The 15704-nt window shown below is 39.1% G+C and overlaps 1 protein-coding gene across 1 annotated transcript in view; it reads left to right on the top strand.

The window, feature by feature from the left end:
* myo10l3 (myosin X, like 3) overlaps nt 1–15704 on the top strand; it is an 83091-nt gene that overhangs the window by 39521 nt on the left and 27866 nt on the right. The window contains exons 6-18 of the mRNA XM_047370595.1: nt 447–571; nt 674–687; nt 802–886; nt 1062–1168; nt 1464–1593; nt 4570–4688; nt 7421–7567; nt 9098–9198; nt 9482–9548; nt 10085–10177; nt 11330–11398; nt 14071–14153; nt 14245–14353. Coding sequence (XP_047226551.1) covers nt 447–571; nt 674–687; nt 802–886; nt 1062–1168; nt 1464–1593; nt 4570–4688; nt 7421–7567; nt 9098–9198; nt 9482–9548; nt 10085–10177; nt 11330–11398; nt 14071–14153; nt 14245–14353 — 1249 coding nt within the window. The remainder of the gene's footprint in view (nt 1–446; nt 572–673; nt 688–801; nt 887–1061; nt 1169–1463; nt 1594–4569; nt 4689–7420; nt 7568–9097; nt 9199–9481; nt 9549–10084; nt 10178–11329; nt 11399–14070; nt 14154–14244; nt 14354–15704) is intronic.

Below are 15704 nucleotides of genomic sequence, written 5' to 3'. Positions count from 1 at the left end.
ATCCCCCAAGGACTGAGGACTGACCCAAGGACTGAGGTAGGGTGACCCGACGTTTTCGTCAGCCCGAATACACTTTTGGTATCTTTTATTTAATGTGTAAAATACGGTTATCTTTTGTTGATTAACTTCAATTAAATCACTTTCTTTTCTAAAGAAAAAAAAGTATTTCTACTTGAAATCTCTGTATTTAGTTGCAACATGCTCAGATGTCGTTAATTCCAGTATAAATAAATGACATTTAAATACCATACATGATATTGACATACCAGATAACAGAGAATTGCTTCATCAAAATGATAGAGATATGTTGAATCTAGATTTGGATTCACATCAGCAACGGCGTCTAGTCAACGAACGCATTCCAAAGGTTTCCATCCTAATAGTGAAAATACAAAGACATCAGTGTTCGATCTGCATCATTTTGTGGGGGTTTTTTTTGTCCACAGTCCCATTATGGAAGCATTTGGGAATGCAAAGACTGTCTACAACAACAACTCCAGTCGCTTCGGGAAGTTCATACAACTCCACTTTTCACAGAACGGGAACATTCAGGGAGGCTGCATCATTGATTGTATCCTTCATAACATAACCAGCACATACTGAAAAGACAGGTTTATTATGTGGGTCTTGATAGATTCATTTGAATTTATTTTCCTTGACTTCTAGTCATCAGATTTACTTGAAAAGGTGAGTTTTTTTAGAGTGTAGAAGTATTTAGGGATTTTTTTTGTAGTATCACAGACGGTAATTAGAATAATAGAAACAAAGGATCCTGGATTCTAATCATGTTTTTTCCAATAGAACCGCGTGGTCCGGCAAAATCCAGGTGAGAGAAATTACCACATCTTCTACGCACTGCTGGCAGGAGCAGACAAAGACCACAGAGGTTGGTTCCTCCTGATTTTAAGTCACATCTGGTCTGGTCTTTTCAACAACTCCAATCCACTGTTTTATTGTCACCAAAAAATGTTTGTAAATTTTGGAAAAAGCTGCTTTTCCAATTTTTCCAATTTCCAATTTGGAAAGGTGTCACATGTTGTTTTTCCTCATTTGTGTTGTAGACACGTACCTTTTGTCTGAAGGTCCAGAGTCATATCACTATCTGAGCCAAGCAGGCTGCGTTCAGGACAGCAGTCTGGATGACAAGCAGCTTTTTAACAGTGTGATGGTGAGGAGATGAAAAACTTTCTGTGCTCTGCCGTTATTTATTTCTCTGCAGTTTTAACTTTCACCCCCAGGGGACGCCATATACCTTGATGATAAAGAAAAGCTATCAAGCAAGACTTGCCTGTACTTCCAGGGTACACAAGTTAATGGGAAAAATATTAATCATCAATATTTTTAAATGCAGTTTAAATAAAGTGCTTCAATTCTTCTGAGGAAATGACAAGGTTTAGCAGATGTCCTGAGATATTTACTGTGTCTGAAAAATCCGAAATGTAACATGATGTGTTATTTTACAGGAGGCTCTTAAGGTGATGGAATTCAGTGAGGAGGAGATCAGAGATGTGTTCAGGTTGCTGTCTGCTGTCCTCCAGATGGGAAACATTGAATTCATGACTGCTGGAGGAGCTCAGATCACTTCAAATGGAGGTAGAGAAAAGCCTCAACATCCAAATCCACAATGTTCAACAAGAGGCAGATGTGAAAACACTCTAATATGTCAGCCTTCCTGGTATTTACTGAAACCGACTCTGGGTCGTTTTGCGTCTTCGCCAACTCCACAAAACATCCCAAGTCAAGTGTGAATTGATATTCATGTAAAAAGTTAGCTACATGGCAAAAACAAAACTTAGTACAAAATGGTAAAGGTGTGAAAGGACCAGCACCCACAGAAATCTAGCCTGTTGTAGCAGTCTAAACTAACAGATGATATGCTGTTACACCCTGGCTCGTGAAGGACGCAGCATAAACTACAAGACCCAAAAATGTAGTGAAAAAAAGTAAGTTACAGTTTATTTTTACAATTCCAGAGCAAAGCACTAGAAACAAAATACAACAAAAATAAGAGGATTTCCTCCACAAATGAGCTGAAACACTGCATAACTGTTGTACACAAAAAAGAGAAAATAAAGAAATAGACTAGGAAAAGTCACCAGGGCAAAACCCCAAATAGAAAAGCCCAAAGGAAAATAAAACACGAAGTCTATTATAACTAAAATGATGAACCCAAAACTACTGACTTAAAGCAGAAATAGGGTTTCTCAAAATTGTAGTCTTGACTACCAAGGATTTCTAAACAGCCATAACCAATACAGTCCCCAACAAAGACAATCCACTCAAAAAACCCAGTGGCATACTGCACCTCAAGCACAGCAGCACTGACTGGAAGATTGAGGTGGCTTTTATTAGCTCCCTAATGTGGCCTGACTTTCCCTCATTGGCAGCTGCAGGGGAGAGGGTGGTGCTGTCCAAGGTTTGCTCCAGCCAATCATCTTTGGACAGGTAATCCTTGAAAGTCTTCACAGGAAATCCACCAGCAGAGGGTGGCAGCCAATCAGCACCTGGAGCAGGAAACTTCTCATGTGGAGAAGCACTTTAGATGAGACGAAAGAAAACACAGGCCTGGGGCCATAACATATGCCTGCAGAGAAGAAACCGTGTCCTTTAAAGAAAATCTTCTTACATCTATGTGTTCTCTGACTTCTTTTTAACATATCGCACTGACAGTAAAAATACCTTTGAACCTTCTTCGTGCAGTAACAACTTCCACCCTGAAGAGTCATTGTGTAGTAAAATGGTGCTTTCACTTCCAATTTCCGATCTGGTTACTCGTTGGGGCTGATCAAGCTGATTCCAATCACCACCTGATTTCTATGTGAACTCTAACTGAATATTTTAATATTCATGCTCCTCAAAATTTTAAAATCTTACTGTTTGCAGTAAAGTTTATAAAACCTTTTCTATGTTTGAAAACTCAGTAGCTTCAAACTCCCAGTTAACTCGCTCCATTTTCTTGGCGACAGATATTTTCTAGTTTCTGGGGAACAACCCCTTAAGATTCTGTCCAAACACACTACTATAATGTTTTGGCAATGCATCACCTAAAACGTATATAACTTTATTTGTTTTTAAACATCTTTCTGACTCTACACATACAGGTAGGCCTATAGTCTTTAATAAACTCGCAAATTGCTCCTGCTAATGATGTTTTCACACAGAAAAGTTATCTGAAGCGCTAAGCTAATGTTAGCGTGTTTCCTGTCTGCTTTGAGATTACTTGTTTACAACTTATTTCCTTACATATTTCAGTGCAGTTCCAGATAAACATGGATAGGAAAAATTGAAAGAAAAAGCAGTTGTCTTGCTTTATAAACTTAGTGCTTTGCTTTGAACGTCATTTAGCACAGAGAAGGTCACATGACTCAGAAAGGCAGGAAGCTGCAGCACCAAATTCAGTCTATTTTAGAGAAGGGAGACATTTTTCAATTTTATGGGAAATTATAGATTTCTTACAGCACCAACATATTTTGTAAGACTTATAGTAGACGTGCCAAGATCTTGTGCTATGTGAAAATGGCATAATATTTCATGAGTCAGTAATTTAGTTGATGTCATCATGTGACTTTGCCTGGTGAAACCCCTGGTATCAAGGACGGTAATGTTAGCTTGAAACCCTGTTCCATCTATGTTTAAGACTCTTATTTATACTTCCTGCTTTACTGTGTTGAATTGACACAACCAAAAAACAATTAGATAGGACTGCCTTTGAACCTCTGTCATTCAAGTTTTAAAATATTTGAAGTGATTGAACCTGAACTGGATAATTTGGCACTGAACTGAGGTTCCTTATATAAATGAATCTTATGTGAAAACAAACAGGAGCATTTTCAATACCTTTATGGCTTTAGGGCCACTTCAGAATTAGACAAGCCTACGAATTTCATTATATGGACTAGTAAAAATTAGACTGAATTATTTTACATTTAGTAGGTTATTTAAAAAACTGTTATTCTTAGTTTTCCCCAAAACTTTGCTAAAATCTGATGCTGTCTTGTTGTGACAGTATCATGTATTGTCTCGTCTCAAAAGCTAGATGTTTTCCTACACCCCTACCTTATTGTCACGTTTTGCTAACTGTGCACACAGAAACCTGTTGTGATTTCCTTAAAAAAACCGTCTTGTATCTCAAGCTAACACTGATGATGTAGCTAGCATATGAAACATCCATACTAATCATGTTAAACCACACATTTTTCGAAATTTTGGTAAAAAAAAGTTTTTGGAAATACAGACAAGAAATTTAATACTTTTCATACACACACAAGTGTGTTTAGGAAGACTGTATTAATGTTGGACCACTGAGCCAGTCTTCCCTTGCGTTTGATTGACTTCACACAGGCAGACTAAGTCCTGAACAGGCTGTAACATGAGCTCAAGGCTTTTTTGTTTGGTGCGTCTGACCTCTTTTTTGAGGAACCTGTAAACCACAGTGGTGCCCAGACTGCAGAGTAGAGTTTCCTCTAGACTTTGAAGGTTTGTGCTCTATATCTGTTGTTTATCATCTGTACATGTGAACCGCCTGTGTTCTGCATTACTTATACATTCAATACAATGTTTGTGTTTCAGTGGTCAGTAATGTCAGCGAGCTGCTCGGTCTGGACACTTTCCAGCTGTCAGAGGTGTTGACCCAGCGCTCTATGATCCTACGAGGAGAGGAGATCTGCTCCCCCCTCACTGTGGAGCAGGTAACGACACATCTGACCCATCTTCCACTAAACAACCCTGTAAGGTTGGCTTTACAATAGTCCTGTTTGGTGTCTGCTGTTAGGATGGGATGATAGTTGATCTGCGTATTTGTTGTCCCTCTGTGTACGCTCCTGGCACTCACACAGTAACACGCTGAGCCTTACTCTGCTGCCCTCTGCACCACATGCCTCTCTGGATCCCTTGCGTGACTCCCAGTTATTTCCTGCTTTTTGTCTGCCAGATTCCCAGCACAATAAAGCCTTGGCGATAGTGATCTGAGTCAAATGCACAATAGGGGGGCAGTGAAGTAAGAGTCATCTCCTCTGGAGGCAGTGCAGCCAGGCACCGAAAAGTTGGCACCATAATTCACAAATGTCTCTCTGAAGCCTTGAATTTCCACGCTGTCGCCTGTAATTAATGTGAATACTTTTTAAGTCGTCATTTGCGAGTGACCCTTTTACCATATGCCAAAAGAACATTTTGGGCCATGACACCACCCATGTTTTTTTTTTTTTTTTTTGTTTTGGCCAGAGCAGAACCTCCTCAGCCTACTCATGCTTATAAATGTCAGTAAATATGCAGTACAAACCTTTGCTATTATCACAGGAACACGAAAGCCACAAGACAGCTTTTCATGAGCAGACAAAGAGCTGGTACTGTCGTCCTGCCGCTGTTCATTGTGCTCATTGTGCTTGGCCTTTAAAGCAACTTCTCCCTAAAAGACCTCATTATTCTAGTCCTGGAATCTTACAAGAAGGACTTATTCTCACAATGGCCATAGGTCACCCCCACACCCCCACCCCACTACAACCCCCCACCCCCACCATACCCCCCTGTCTACGTCTTTAGTCCCCACCATCATGCACAAACAGCCATTCTTCTCACCCCTGTGACGGAGATCCTGGAGCCACCAGCGTCCTCTTCATAATTGCAAGCAGCAAGAAGCTTGATGGATTACGAAGAAGTCCTGGAGCATTGTCACTTCATTTACAGCAAAATACACGCCACCTTCGTTTTGTTTTTGTTTTCAATTGCAGCATAATACCTGTGAAGGAAGTGTAAGCGGGAAGGTTGAGCTATTTATTTTTGTGAATAGATGCAGCTTGGCTGGAAGGTCAGGTTCAATGAGCCTGGGAATAATCAGATTTTAGACTGTTGGGTTCAGTCTAACTGGGGGTTTGTTTTTGTTTTATTTTCTTGTTTTTTCTATTTTTTGATTTTACCATGTTTCCATACAGTTCATAATGTGGTTAGGAAAGGAAGCCGGAATAGTGGAGGCCAGAATGAGGTCTTGTAAATCTATATTTTAGATTCTTTTACATTGCCTACAGTATTCACACTCCTAGAACTTTTTCAAATTTTTTCACATCACAACCATAAACTTTAATGTATTTTATTGGGATTTTAGGTGAAAGATCATGATGGTTTTCACATTGCTTTACAAATACAAATCTGTGTTGCTTGCCGTTTCTATTCAGACCCATACACTCTGTAACTCCTAAATAAAATCCATCCCAATCATTTTTCTTCAGAAGACAACTAATCAGGAAACATAGTCCAGCTGTGTGTAGTTTTATCTCAGTATAATGCTGCTTTCCATTAACCTCAGAACCGGGATGTCGGAGTTTACGTCATCTCCGAGTTGTAGAGTTCCAGTTTCCTGCTTGTTTACGTTCGTATTGCTAGCTACTGTAACAGCAGTCTTACAACAGTAACAATGACAATAACACTATTCTACGCAGTATTTTGTGCATATAAACAGCGTTGAAACATCTCGTCTTATACACGCTGAAAAGTAGTACGCGTACGACCGACTAAATGTAAAGAACTGCTGAAAACAGTCACAGTAAGAAAGTTTTACTATTTTGGATGCGAGTATTAACCATCTTGAATGGAGAAGTCGGGTATGGTAGTGTTGCCTCAACTTTCCAACTTGTAATTCCGACTTTCGCGAGCATTCCAGTTGAAATTTCCTACTCAGAGGTCGGAAATTCATACTTCCAAGGAACGCAGCATCAGTCCATCTGTTCTGTGAAGATGTCAGTGGTTTGTTAGAGAACATTAGTGAACAAACAGCGTCATGAAGACCAAGCAACACAGCAGACCATGTAAACTGAAAGGCTGGGTACAGAGAGAATTAATCAGAGCAGCAGTTAAGAGCAACATGGTAACTCTGGAGGAGCTATAGAGATCCTTAGCTAAGGTGGAAGAATCTGATGACAGGACAGCTATTAGTGGGACACACCAGATTGCTGTCTACCATTATAAGCTCTTCTTGTCCCTGTAGGAAATCAATATAAATAAATAAAGATCTGTCGTTATATTGTGTTAAGTACCAGAAAGGACTGAAGCATGAAAGTCATGAAAGCTTACTAATGCATTTCTCTGAATGTCTTTGTTGTTTTTTTTATAGCAGTACATACCTGTAGTGTGTGATTCCTAAGATATGTAGGTGATAAACAGTTTCTGTTGTGACAACAGACATCAGAGAGATGCTGCCACAACACACCTTTGTCTCCAAACCTCTATTTGTCGAGGCCTCACACAGCATCAGTTTGACAAATCATTGTTTTAATCTACTTCACCACCATCTGTCAGAACCAATTAAATATCTTCTCTGTGTTGATTTACATCTGATTTTGCAAAACTGTCTACAGTCTTCTCTTTCCTGTAAAATATGCATTATGTGGTGTTCATTGTATCTGCTATCTGTTTGTGCTATCATCTGCAGGCGGTGGACTCGCGGGACTCTGTTGCCATGGCTCTTTATTCTCAGTGTTTCTCCTGGATCATAATGAGGATCAACCAGAAGATAAAAGGGAAAAACAACTTCAAATCCATCGGCATCCTGGACATATTCGGCTTTGAGAATTTTGAGGTGAAAAGAGCAACACAAAACATTTTACTGCGTTTTTTGGCTTATTTTTTCAATTTCTCTCTTTGCTCCTCCAGAAGGTTTTAGATAACATAGAAGATGTAAGCACCAATAACAATTATCACCAGACAGAAATAACCTGGAAATTCACAAAATAGAGTTAACAATGTTACTCTATGTTTATTAAAATAACATCTTCCACAGAGTTCATAACAAGGTTCCTAAACAGTCTTAATGTCTGGAATAAGATTTGAATAGGTATGGAAAATGAAAAAGGAGCATGGAAAAATATTTGTATTTCCAAACCTCATTCCTTGCAGCCTTGTCTTCATCAGAAATATCTGAAAACTGAAATTGTTTGCTCCAAATCAGAGTGTTTTTAAACTGTTTTTGCATTAAAGATGTAGTTATTGTACCTTTAAAAGGTTTTCACACACCTTTAACGTTTTCACATTTTATCATGATTCAACCACAAAGTTTAATATGCTACTGTTTGCTGATAGACCAATACGAAGTAGTACACGACTGAGAAGTAAAAGGAAAATGATACAATGGCTTTGAGGAGTCACCTAATTAGTAAAAAGAGTTTACCTATGTTTATTACAAACATTAGTGAACAAACAGCGTCATGAAGAACAAGGAACACAGTGGACAGGTCAGGAAGAAGGTTGTGGAGAAGTCTGATGCAGTTAGTTTATATAACAAGATAACTACTAGCCCTGAACTCTACAAATCCAAGCCAAATATTTGAAAGAAAGTGGTCAGATAAGATCAAAACTGTACTTTTGGCCTATGTAAAAAAACAAAAAACAAACCTATAATTAGAAGAAAACCAATGCTGCCCATCACCCTGCAAACATCATTCTCATGTTTGAAACAAAGTGGTGGCAGCATCATTCTGTGGGGACGGGTTTCTTTTAGCATGTACAGGAAAGCTGGAAAGCTGATGTGGAAGATGGATGAGCTAAATACAAGGCAATACTGCAGTACAACCAGTTAGATGCAGCAAAACACTAAAGACTGGAGCAGAGGTTAACCTTCCTGCAAGACAACAACACTAAACATACAGCTGGAAGCTACAATTGAGGAGTTAAGATCAAAGCATATTTATGCACAGGGATGGCCCAAAGTCCAGCCTTGTCAGGATGAACTAGCAGGAACACTTGAAAATTATAGTTCCAAGACACTATAACGCTTTTGTAAAGAAGAATGGGCAAAAATTCTAGTCTTTAGATGTGCAGACGACTTGCAGCTATAACTGCAACAAGAGGTGGTTTAACAGAGTTTGACCCAAGAGGATGGAATCCAAATGTACAACTCATTTTTTTTTATTTTTAGTTGTAAAATAAATCTTAATATCTTTTCTTTTTATTTACATTTCTCAGCTTTTAATACTTTTAATAAAATCCAAATGAAATACATTAAAGTTTGTGGTTGTAATGTTAAAGTGATATAGTTGTTTTTTTTATCTGAACTGTTTTTTACCTTTAATCTGAACTGATTTGCTTTCAATGAAGTTCTTCTGACCGGCAGGTGAACCGTTTCGAGCAGTTTAACATCAATTATGCCAACGAGAAGCTGCAGGAGTATTTCAACAAGCACATCTTCTCGCTGGAGCAGCTGGAGTACAACAGGTCCAAACAAAACGCACCGATACACATCATTTGAACATACAACAAGACTTAGACAGACCCGTTAGTTAAAGTGGAGCTAGGACTCTTCAGGGTGAACTACCAGGCATTTGGAGCAGACTCAGTTTCTTCCTCGGGCTGTTGTTTTCTAGTATAATAGACCAGCAGCATGGACATGGCTCATTACTCCACATGTGATGCTGGATAACACAGCCATTGTGTCCTCTGGTTGCTGTTGTATTTGTGTGTATATACATGGTGTGTGTGTGTGTGTGTGTTCTGACAGGGAGGGGATCCAGTGGGAAGCCATAGACTGGATGGATAACGCAGAGTGTCTGGATCTCATAGAGAAGGTAAAGTAGTCCAAACGTGAGCGAGCACAGTCACCGCCGGCATAGACCGCTAACCGCCCGCCATGCTGGAGCAGGCCGACCCAGACGACACACTGTGTTTACATACACTGACTCCTTCTTCCAATCTATCATTTCAGAGTCTCAGTTTGCATGTTGTTTTCACAGTAATACACACCAGTCAGTGGATGGAGTTAGGGTTGAGGTAAAGCTCGACAACAATTTGTTATCTTACCACCAGAGGTAGAAATTATGTTGAAACTGAGTGTTTGCAAAGGTTACGAACGATGTAGTCATTTTACTTCTGCACATTCCTCAGATTTTTATTGCTCTATTTCCTTTTTTCTGCTGCATTAATGGAATTTTGTGCATGAACAAAAATATAAATCAAACCAGAGGAAATAAAAGGAAATGATTTAACAGTTTCCTTCTAGTATTGTTATAACAGAAGCTGCCAGATGTGGCCCCCTATGATTATAACTAGTTCAATCATGACTGCAGAGTGCTTCACCCTCTTTTTCTGTCTGTCTCTGCTTTAGAAACTGGGCATGTTGGCTCTTATCAATGAGGAGAGCCGCTTCCCAAAAGGCACCGACTACACCCTTCTGGAGAAACTGCACAGCCGACACGCAGTAAGTCCACACTGTAAAAAAGGTTTATCTCTAAACCCTCGCAGTTTCCAACCAAAACAATCCACCTGGAACTCTCCGAAGAAGCTGAAGGAGTTCATTTGGCATCCTCAAGGGGTTAAACCTCCGTCCTGGCCGGTGATTCGCCTGCTGAGCTGAAAAGTCTTTGTTGCACCTGGTGCAAACCCCTCCCTGCACGCTTTTACACATAACAATGCTGAAATCTGATCAGCCATTCTCCAGCTCTGATGAGCTTTGTGTGCAGGAGAGAAAAGACCTTTCTCAGAACTTTTTTTTTTTTGTGACTAAACGGAAAGACCTAAAAGAACGACCTGAGCTTTCCCCGATGTCTCTCCCCACTCTGTAGAGCCTTGTGCTGGGCTTTTTTTCCAGTCAGAAGTTTAAACACACATACATTTAATTTATTCTGGGGGCTTCAAGGATTAATTTTAAGCGTTCTTTTTATAGAACATAAAGCTTCAGTCACTGTTGAATTTATTGTGAATTTTATCTTAATCGTATAGGGTCACGATTGTACACACAGGTAAAAATATAGTATATCTTCACACAACAAACCTTGTTTATTAGTTTGGTAGTCACATGTCATAGCCATCAACAAGACCATGCCATATATCTGGCTGGATAGGTTTTATGGTCAGAGGAGACAAAAATTGAGCCTATTTGATCACCTGGCAATAAAAATGTTTAGAAGAGTCAAGGTAAAGCTTTCAAACCAAAGAACATTGATGGGTGTATGTAAATTTCTCACCAGCACTGTAAATCAGTCCAGATTTTTCAATGTATTCATATTTTTTAAGACTTTAGCATGTGTAAACTTATATTAAAGAAACCCAAAACCTAAAAAAACGGAGCGACATGTGTCTTACATATGTCTTAGACAACAACACCGGTATTAATGTGTCAATATTTAAGAAATCAAGCTACGATATGAAGAATTTCACAGTCAAAGGTTGTAAAAAACAGCTTTTAGAAAACACAGTGAAACAGTTGTGTTGGCTGCAGCCCTCAGGATCATTAAATTGCCTGCTGAACTCTTGGAGAACCCAGAGTTCTGTCTTTCCTAATCAGCTCATGGGGCAGACATGGACTTAATGCCTAAAAGAAATCAGTGGTCTTCTTGTCTTTTCTTCCCAGACAAACCCGTACTATGTGAAACCCAGAGTGACTGACCACCAGTTTGGCATCAAGCACTATGCTGGAGAGGTGATTAACAACTCTTGCACCAACACATGCAGAGACACACATCAGCGTCTTTTTCTTTGTGGATTCAATGCAGGCGAAGTTAGGTAACTGCTGGATGAACAAAAAGGGTTTCTTTGCCAAAATCGTCTCTAGGATATTGATGTCTCACCTGTCCTACGTCTGTTTTCCCTGAGTCAGGACAAACGGTTTCGTCGTCATCCTCTCCTTCCTCTGCTGGCATTAAAACAGGAATTACTCCTGGTGGAAGTGAGGAAATGAGCAAGAGGAGAAAGATGTATCAGCGAATACACAGATAAGGTTTTGCTTTATAAAGAATGGATTTGTGATTCCTACAAGGTCTCCTCAGTGCAAAACATGCAACTCAACCAGAAAGCAGAGACAGTCATGGTAATGACCCGGTTCAGATACGAAAGGCCAGGGCAGGCCAGGCCCTCTGTCTAATCAGCAGGTTTTTTTCTCTTTCTGTTATCTGAAAAAAGTTTCAGTGTATACCACTTAGAAACAACCGTTGATAAGTATTGACAAAGTATTAAATATAAAAGTAATTCTTACTAAATCCACACCACATGTGAACTAATATAAAACAATAAAAACAGAACAAACAAAAAATACCTCAAGCAAGCTTGCTCTCTGAAATCAAATATATTCTGCTTTTCTATAAGAAATTTGTTTTAAGAAATTAACCAAAGTCATCAATGGTTTGGATAACTATAATTAATTTTTTCACTTTTCCTCATGTTACAGCCAAAACTTTAAATGTATTTTTATTAGGATTTTATGTAGTAGACGAACTTAATCTGCGTGCACTATCGTGAGGTGAAAGATAAATTATACCAATTACTTGTAAAAGTCATCTTATTAGTAAATAGGAGCCAGACTGGGTGTATTGTAACATCACTATGAATCCATCTGCTCTGTGAAGGGCTCAGAGGATTGTTAGAGAACATTGGTGAAGAACCCCATCATGAAGACAAGGGAAAGCATTAAACAGAGAAACAGTCAACTTCAGAGGTCTACGTTTTGGTGAAATATTTATCAAAGGACAACTATTAGTCTCACACTCCACTAATCTGACCTTTGTGCAATAAAGAAGCAATAAAGAACAATAAACGTTGTTGAAAGAAAACCATAAGATGTCTCGATTTTAGTTTACCCCAAATATAGGCGACGCAGCAGGCATGTAGATAAGACCAGAGCCCATTCTTTGGCTAAATACAAAACACAATGTGTGGCAGAAAACTAACACCTGCCCATCACCCTTAACAGATCATCCACAAAGTCAAACTGTGGGTTTGCTTTTCTTCAGCAATGACAACATGGCGAATTGGGATTGATGTGAAGACGCATAGAGATAAACACAAGGGAAACCTGGATCAAAACCTTTTAGAGGCTTCAAAATACTTAAACCTAAGGTAGAGGATCACCTTCCAGCAGGACAACAACACTCCAAACATGCAGTCAGAGTTACAATGGAATTGTTTACATCAAAGCATTTACATGCAGCAGAATGGTCCAGTCAAAGTCCAGCCATGAATTGCTTGTCAGAGGTGCTGTCCATCCAATCTCACTGACTATGAGCAATTTTGCAGAATGGACAAAAATGATAGTCTCTGGTAGGGACATACCCCATAAAGACTTGAAGGTGCAACAGTATCATTTCATTTCACAATATACAAAGTTTCCTGTTGGAAGATTATAAAAATCCCATAAAACACATTAATGTTTGTGGTTGCAATTAAAAAAGAAATATGAAAACATACAAGTGGTGTTGATAATTTTGCAGGGAACTGTAAGTCTTAAAAGTAAAACTGCATTTTCCAGGTAACTTGTTGCAAAAAAGCATATAAAAGTATTTTAGTAAAGGATCCAATAGTTATTGCAGCCATTTTTGCTTCATTAAATTGTCTTTCACTTTCAGTAACTTGGTTTTATTCTGAAATTCTGATTATGAGCCAGTTAACATAGTGGAACCGAAGATACATTTATTAGTGTATTCCTTTTTAAACAGCGGTGTATATGAAATTAATTAGTCCCTCTGTGATTTGTGTGTACACCTTTCATCAAGTTTGGATCTAGAGCCTCCAGGCTTGCAAATACACATCTACAGAAATGAGGCATGTGTTATATGCAAATAAACAAATTGTTTGCATATTATAAGTGACACACACCTTGATGAAAAATAAAAAGCTAAATACTTCAAACCATTTGTGTTTGCTTGCTAGACTGACCTTATATTTAATCTAAAATTTGCTTCCCCCCCCTAAAAGACAACCTTGTTTTTTGCATATTTAGGACCACTCTGTAACAGAATAACATTGAAACTCTCAGTGTTGAAGTTATGGTTCTGAAAAGGTAACTTTGTATGAAAGCATTTATAATCACAAGGTTTGCAAGAGCATAAGTTCACCTGAACATTATGCAAACTCTATACAAGTTCCCTCCACATCGTGGTGCCAAGCAGTTTCGATATAACGAGTTTAAAGTTAAGTCCTAACGACTTATTGCTTTATGTTTTTTATATCTTCAGATTAGACACAGACTACAATACAAATTTGCAAAACTTGAACCAGGATAAATTTGAAGTTTCAGAATTGCACATTTGTTCTCATATTTTATATTTTTATGTTGGTTTTATCACTGTTGCTAATATATTTTGTTATTTCATTTTTTAGGTGCTGTATGATGTGCGAGGTATCTTGGAGAAGAACAGAGACACCTTCAGAGATGACATCTTGTTCATACTCAAAGACAGCAGGTGAGCATGAGCCCTCTGTTGAATCCGGTATACTTGCACACTAGTAATATCAGTTTCTTTAACCGTCGGTCCTATTCTGGTGCATCTTCAGGGTTGACTTCATCTATGACCTCTTTGAGCGCGTCGGCAGCAGAAGTGGAGACGAGACTCTGAAGATGGGGACTGCTCGTCGGAAGCCCACCGTCAGCTCTCAGTTCAGGGTGAGGCAGCTGCATCCAAGGCCCTGGATAACATTAGTTTTCCTTTTTCATATCTGTAGTATTTGTAGATCACACTGACAACAAGCACATTGTAGTGATGCACCACGAAATCTGCTGGTGACTCATGTTCAGTCTAACTGGATGCCACCGATGATCCGCCAGTAAAAAACTCAAAAATCAGATTACATAAGTGCTGCCAGGACCCCCAAACCGAAACAGTTTTCAATGTGGAAGTTGTTACTGAGGCAAAAAGACTCAAAGTTACTTCCAGTTAGGTAAGTGTTTGAAAATTAATACATAGGATGCACAAAAGAAGAAATCTGTGTTTTATCCTTTTGCGCGTTGGTCCTCTGTTGACAAAACTACTTGTTGTGTTGCCCTTCGCGGTAACAGCAGCCATCAAATGCTTGTGAGAACTGGCAATCAGTCTCTTACATTGCGTGGAGGAGTTTTAACCCGCCCTACTTTCCAGAATTGGATAATCAAGATGGTTTTTTTCAGCAAATATCGGACAGGCATTTGTGTTTGCGCATCTCCAGTTGAGTCTCTTTCTTTTTTATGAATCATGAACTCTGACCTGTTTTGCTTCAGATGTTGTTCTGGGCTTCTTTGTGACCTCCTGGATGAGTTGTGGATGTGCTTTTGAAGTAATTTTGGTTGGCTGGCCATGGGAAGTTTGACAACTGTTCCATGTTTTTTCCAGTTGTGGATTATGGCTTTCATGCTGGTTCATTGGAGTCCTAAAGCCTTGGAAATGTCTTTGTAACCCTTTCCAGATAGACGTCAGTGACTCTGTTTTAAACCTCTTTGGGTGGGGACTTTTTTTGTTTTACTTTTAGCGTATTTCATGTTGTCAGACATGTTCAGTTTAATTGATTTCTTGATTCTATAGCTCAGGCAGAAATCTGGTGGGGCCATAGCTAGCAATTACTTTTTCACAGGGTGGTTTGGATAGTTTTTCACTTAAGAGAGGAAATCATCAATTGAAAGCAGTTTTATCTGTTCACTCAGGTTATCTTTGTCCAAAATTAAAATTTGCTGATCTTAAACATTCAGGTTTGTCAAAAAACAGAAACAGGAGAAATCTGTAGGAAGGCAGGTCAAGGCTTTACAAAAAACTGAGACTGATTTAAACTAGAGAAGTAAAACACTCAGAGGGGGAGGAGAATGGTGACTGTTGTGTATCCAGAAGATGATGGGTGATAAATTAGAGGAAAAACGCAGCTGTAAGCTGTGCAGTGTGTGGAGGAGGGGATGCCACAAGGAACTCCGTTTAAACATGTCCTAGCTGCAGCATGGAGTGAGCGAGCAGGGGAGGATTGGCAGGTCGCCCTGGCATACAGGTCCAAAA

This window comes from Girardinichthys multiradiatus, chromosome 7 (genome assembly GCF_021462225.1).
Source record: "Girardinichthys multiradiatus isolate DD_20200921_A chromosome 7, DD_fGirMul_XY1, whole genome shotgun sequence".
NCBI lineage: Eukaryota > Metazoa > Chordata > Actinopteri > Cyprinodontiformes > Goodeidae > Girardinichthys > Girardinichthys multiradiatus.
Note: the sequence above shows the minus strand (reverse complement) of the source record. Positions and strands in the feature narration are given on the sequence as shown.